Source organism: Ipomoea triloba, chromosome 6 (assembly GCF_003576645.1).
Source record: "Ipomoea triloba cultivar NCNSP0323 chromosome 6, ASM357664v1".
Lineage (NCBI taxonomy): Eukaryota > Viridiplantae > Streptophyta > Magnoliopsida > Solanales > Convolvulaceae > Ipomoea > Ipomoea triloba.
In genome coordinates, this window is record NC_044921.1 from 11,575,994 (window position 1) to 11,581,986 (window position 5,993).

Genomic DNA, 5,993 nt, shown 5'->3' on the forward strand with positions numbered 1-5,993 from the left:
AGAAATGAATTCCATGCGGAGCAATGGGGTTTGGGACCTTGTTGAGTTGCCTAATGGGGCCAATGCCATTGGCTATAAATGGGTCTATAAGACTAAAAAGGACTCATTAGGCAACATTGAGCGATACAAGTAGGGGTGAGCATCGGTCAGTTACGGTCAATAACCGACCGAAAACCGAATAACCGATTGTATTTTTTGAAGCCCTGAACCGACTGAAACCGACCTACTATACATACATAACCGATCGGAATCGAATACGTCGATTTCGGTAACCGAATAACCGAAATTCTTACACATCAACATAAATATGAAATAATTTTTTTAATAAATATACAATACTAAATTCCATTTCAACTTTCAATTTTTCAAATTGCAATGGCCACACTGCAAAGTCCAAACATATAATACTTAATACTAAAGTAGTAAAGTATGTTTAACATACAAATTACAAACTGGCAGTGAGCAGTGGCCACACTGCCTAGTGCCCACACACACTACAAACAATCCAAACATATAAATATATAATACTAATTACTACCAAAGACCAAAGTTACAAAGGATTAATGCCAAATGCATGCAATAGTTCATTAAGTCATAACCAATAACACACTCAATAATAAAAAGAAAATCCAAAGTGAATTAAGTGAAAACACAATCCAAGTTCCAATTCAATTCAACAAAATGAAGTCATCATTGATCATGCTTCAATATTCCATCTTCAATCTTCAACCTGCTTACTTGCATCTAAAGTCAATCAAAAGTGAGTATAAGATATCGAGATATTATAATTTATACAATAAATTAATTTAAACAATTAGTAACTTACACATTCAATTATCTTATTCTCGACTCTTGTTCTTCTAATCAATCACAAGATCCAAACTCATCTTTGACATATCTAAATCATATTAAATTACAAGCATTAAATAAAGAAAGAACAACAAGAAAATTATAATATTTAAGATAAAGAAATGATTTTGATACTAACCGATGTCAAGTTTATACATCTCTCCAACATCATGCTCAACTAAATCATTCATTGAAATGAGATTTTCTTCTCGTAACCAATCTTGAGTGCACACAAGAGCTTGTACAATTTTAGGAGTTAATGAACTCCTATAAGTATCAAGCACACGTCCACCTATGTTAAATGTAGATTCAGATGCTACGGTGGATACAGGAACTGCCAATATATCACGAGCCATGCATGAGAGAATGGGAAACCTATGAGCATTTTCTTTCCACCATCGGAGAATATCAAATTCACCACCACCAATCTGAGTATCAAGCTCTTCATTGATGTATTTGTCCAATTCAGATTTCTGCTCCCCACGTCCAATCTCAACCAAATACTTTTGAAAATCAGTTTCAATGTTTAGAACATTATGCGGTTCATCTTCACAATCCTCATTAATGACACTCAATGATTGAGAGAAATTGTTACCCTCACCTTATGAAACTTTCAACAACTCATTGTATTCATTAAACAACTGACTGGTCACTTCCTTAAGTTTAGAACACAACACCGAAGCTTGATCAACTGAATACATTTTCTTAAAACAAAAATCAGCAAAGATATATTTCTTTCTAGGGTCAAGAACAGTTGCAACATAAAGTAGCGTATTCATTTTCTCAACATTCCCCCAATATTTGTCAAATTTCTCCTTCATTCTCTTTACCATAGCACTGAATTGAGGGTCAGAACTCCTTATCCAATCACGCAAAGTACAATACAATTCACAAATTTTAGGAAAGTATGCATTACAAGTCACATATGTAGTACTAGAAATTTTCAATGTGAAGTCATAGAACCGTTGCAAAAACTTACTCATCTTCCTAATATTTTCCCAATCATCCTGATCGGGTGTGCCATCATTCAACACAAGTTCATGCCTATAATTGTGGTCAATCTCTTCAAACCTCTCAAATGCTCTTTCAAATTTTTGAGCGGCGTCTAACATCAAGTATGTAGAATTCCACCTAGTGTTACAATCCATGCTCAACAAAGATTTAGATTGAACTTTTTCCAACTGTACACATTCTTTAAACCTATGTAATCTAGCCGGTGATTGCCTCACATACCTCACCGCGGATCTAACACGAGCAATTGATTCATTCACTTCCTTCAACCCTTCCGTGACAACCAAATTAATTATGTGTGCAACACATCTCATATGAATGAATTTTCCCTCTAAAATAGTTCCATTCACATTATTCAACTTCTTTCTCAAGCATGTAGTAGCCACATCATTTGAACTAGCATTATCCACGGTAATTGTGAAAACCTTGTCTATTGCCCAATCACGCAAGCATTTTTCAATCATCTTGCCAATATCTTCAGCTTTATGACTATTATAATTGGACAAAAATTAATTATTCTCTTTTGCAATTTCCAATTATTGTCAATAAAGTGACAAGTAAGACACATATAATTTTCCCTTTGCAATGATATCCAAGTGTATGTGGTAAGTGATACCCTAAGTGAAGACAATTGCATTAACTTAGCCAACTTTTGTTTCTCCTCCAAATACATAGCATAACAATCCCTAGCAATAGTCCATCGTGATGGAACCTTAAACCTAGGACAAGCAATAGGCAAGCATTTTCTAAATCCCTTAAACTCAACAAACTTGAAGGGTATTTCATGATTTATAATCATTTCAGCAATGCTATTCCTAAGTGCCTCGGCATTATACTTTGCACAACCTAGTGATCCTTCCCCTTCACTTGATGGGACAAGTAATTCAGTTTGGCTAGGGTCACTACTAGAACGGGGCATTTTTGGACAGATTCTAACATGAGCTTTTAGTGAACTAGTGCCATTCATTTTAGTATCAACAAACAATTCTTTCTTACAATAATTGCATTTAGCTTTTCGCTCACACTTGTCATTACTAATTTTAGTAAAATGATCCCATACCTCAGATCTTTGTCGGCTAATCTTTCTTTTCTTATTTTTATTTTCTTCATCATTACACTCAGTTCCAACACTTGGTGGGGTTGGTGCAATCTTTGGCTCTTTTTGAACCGTTTCATCATCATGCATTGATCTCACTGTTGACATCTATAATTAAAAAAAATGTTATAAATATATATATATATATATATTAAGTGGACATTATTATTGTAACAGATATAACGGTCCGTCATTAATCTATTCATTATTGTACTCATTATTACATTTGTATTATGTATATATGAATGTTGTACACCATTGCAGACTGATGATGATATGAATGAAAGTCTCTCAAGCTCCTTCTCTCCTCAATCTCTCTGCCAATTATCTTCTTATTGCTTTCTTGTAATTCCTTTAGTTTTACAACACGTTATCAGCACGAGACTCTAACCAATTAAGCCTTGCCGTTACTGCTGTCGCTAAGAAGAACCAGTAACCGCAGTCTGCCACCCCCGTTACCGCCGCTGAGAGTTTTTAGTCTGGAAACCAAGTCGTTGCTGGGTTTTCATTGGTGGTAGCGGAGGACCGTTCCAGGATAGAAACAAATAGAGACATGAGACGGTGCTAATCAGCACGTGGTCGGCCAGTGCATCGCCAGAGGAGGCGTGCAGCTGGCGATCCAGACCAAGCTTGATCGATCGCCGCCGATCGGTCTCCTCTCCGCGCTTCTAATCGATTTTTCATTTTTGGGGAGATCCAGACCAAAGGACAGTCTACGCCCTCGGTGAACGGCGTGTTTCCTCGTACCCTTTGCAGTTTTGTTGATTAGATTGATGGCATTCGAATACATGTGTTGTATAAGTTGTTTGCGAAATTTCTGTCTATGCCTTCGATCATCGTAGCAATATATATATTTGTTTTATAATCTATCCGTTTCCTTTGTAATCGCTGCATCCCCATCCCGGATCCACGACCGTCTACGCCGGCGGCGATCGAGACCGCCGTCCCTAGTCAGGGACTGAGGGTTGGTGACTCAGGGTTGGTGCGGGCGACGGTGTCCATTGGTCCCCCTCCGGTGAGTTCAGTGGCGAGAACCACGACGGAGAGAGAGAGAGAGATCGGAATAGCATCGGCTGTTGTCCCCTACGGCAAGCTGAGATTCCTTCCAGTCGACAATCTAATTCCTAAGCGGCAACTGGGTCTTATGGCGTGGACCTACTGTGAATGGCAGTAAAAGATGATGAATAGTGGTGAAGGAATCTTGATGGAGGATATGCTGTTCAAAATTTTGTTGGAAGTACAGCAGATGACAGAGCCAATGTTTCCTATTTAATGGTAGCAATGGATTACTAAGCATGGGGGTACATCGAGATTTAATTATTAAAATATTATATCAGAGTTTTGACAGTACTCTAAAGAGGTATGTCTCCTCTTATTATAATGCCCTTATTTGATTATTCTGGCCACAATAATATAGTTATACATGCTATGTATGTTCATGCATGTGATAATAGACTATTATGTGCAAATGATTATTATGTGCACTAGTCATATATTATTAGGCATTGAGCATATCATTATGGCATACTTTAGTAGAGAATATGATATATATCTTTGCATACAATTAATGATTAAATTTTGAGAGCATTTGAAATGTGAAATATTGTGATAAGCATTTTAGAAATAACTATTTCATATGGTGAACGCTATGAATATTATGTGACAATTATTTGTGTGTCACAACTTGCTCTCTTATGCTATGACCATGTGTATCATCATGAAATAAAATTTGGCATAATAAATATTTTGCTATAGGCCATAAAGTTGATCCCATATATTATAAATGGAAGTTATTTTGATATACTTATCAAATCATGGGATAAATATAGATAGTTATGTTCATTTTGGTACATGCTATTAACAAATATCATGAGGATATTGGATGAGAGTCGTGATGTTCATGTGATGCATGACATAATTATTTTTGAAGGTTATAAGAATGCACCATATCACTTTTGATTTGATCCAGGAAAAATAAGAAAAATGTATGTGTTGAGTATAGTGAAACCACACATACAATATGTGAGCAAAAGAATTGTTGCACACCGAATAAGGAATTTGTTACTACAATATTTAGTAGTACAAAATAATTAAGGGCTCTAGTAGAGCTAACAAATATATTATTGCCTGGATCTAATATAACTTTGCCCAGAAGGTAAACTAATAGCACTGATTTTTATTTGTCACCTATTGGCACAAGTCTTAGATCGATTATGAATATTTGATCCACAGTCCTTAAATCAATCCCTAAAGGATTGCTATGATCAACAAAGTCATAATCTTCTATTGACTAAATCTGAGTTTTTATGATGGTGAATCCCTCCCAATATGACTAGTATAATATAGTATTGTTTCATACTTGAAACTATATTAGAAGAACTATAGAAAGACAATATTAATATAAGACTCCATTGATTTTTAAAGGTAATAATCTTGTACTCCAGTAGAAGTACATGACTAACCTTGTACTCCAGTAGAAGTACATGGAAATATAATTAACCTTGTACTCCGGTAGAAGTACATGACTAACATTGTACTCTAGTAAAAGTACATGGAAAATCATACTAAATAATGTGAGTTTTATTGTCTTCTATGATGGTCATATTGTACTCCAGTAGTAGTACATGACATTATGCTAAGTGTTTTTGAAGGAGTATTATTCTCCGAATTTTAAACCTTCACACTTGGCAATACGTTTGGACATTGGGATATTTTCTAATAAGGTCCGGAAGACCTCAATCAGGGATTAACATTCGAGTGACTAATGACACATGATACATGAACGGAGTCTGCAACTTCTATCTTTAGCATTATGCTATGTGCTTGAAAGGAGTTTTTACCCAAAATGGTCCCTCGACTATTGCTCATTCTCAATTTTGCATTTTGACTTTCAATTGCACCTAATGTGGTCCCTCGACTTTCAAAAACTCACCCAATTTGGTCCTCCGTTACATATTCCGTCAAATCAGTGTTAAAATGGAGGGCATTTTCGTCCATTTACCTATTGTTAGCCTAATAAACATTGAGAAATAGTTGA

At 35.8% G+C, this 5,993-nt stretch overlaps 1 protein-coding gene across 1 annotated transcript; it reads right to left on the minus strand.

Moving 5' to 3' along the window:
• Positions 1-860: 860 nt before the first annotated feature.
• On the minus strand, positions 861-3,046 carry LOC116023473 (zinc finger BED domain-containing protein RICESLEEPER 2-like). The gene is made up of 5 exons (XM_031264476.1): positions 2,511-3,046; positions 2,083-2,349; positions 1,496-1,980; positions 989-1,450; positions 861-898 (listed from the first exon to the last, which is right to left on the minus strand). The coding sequence occupies exons 1-5, from the start codon at positions 3,044-3,046 to the stop codon at positions 861-863; spliced, it is 1,788 nt and encodes a 595-aa protein (XP_031120336.1).
• Positions 3,047-5,993: the final 2,947 nt, after the last annotated feature.

Coding starts and splice junctions, on each gene's coding strand:
- LOC116023473 (XM_031264476.1), bottom strand. CDS start 3,046: ATGCATGATGATGAAACGGTTCAAAAAGAGCCAAAGATTGCACCAACC. Junction 1,981..2,082: donor CGTGTTAGATCCGCGGTGAG/GTATGTGAGGCA, acceptor TTGTAACACTAG/GTGGAATTCTACATACTTGA. Junction 1,451..1,495: donor TAAACTTAAGGAAGTGACCA/GTCAGTTGTTTA, acceptor AAGTTTCATAAG/GTGAGGGTAACAATTTCTCT.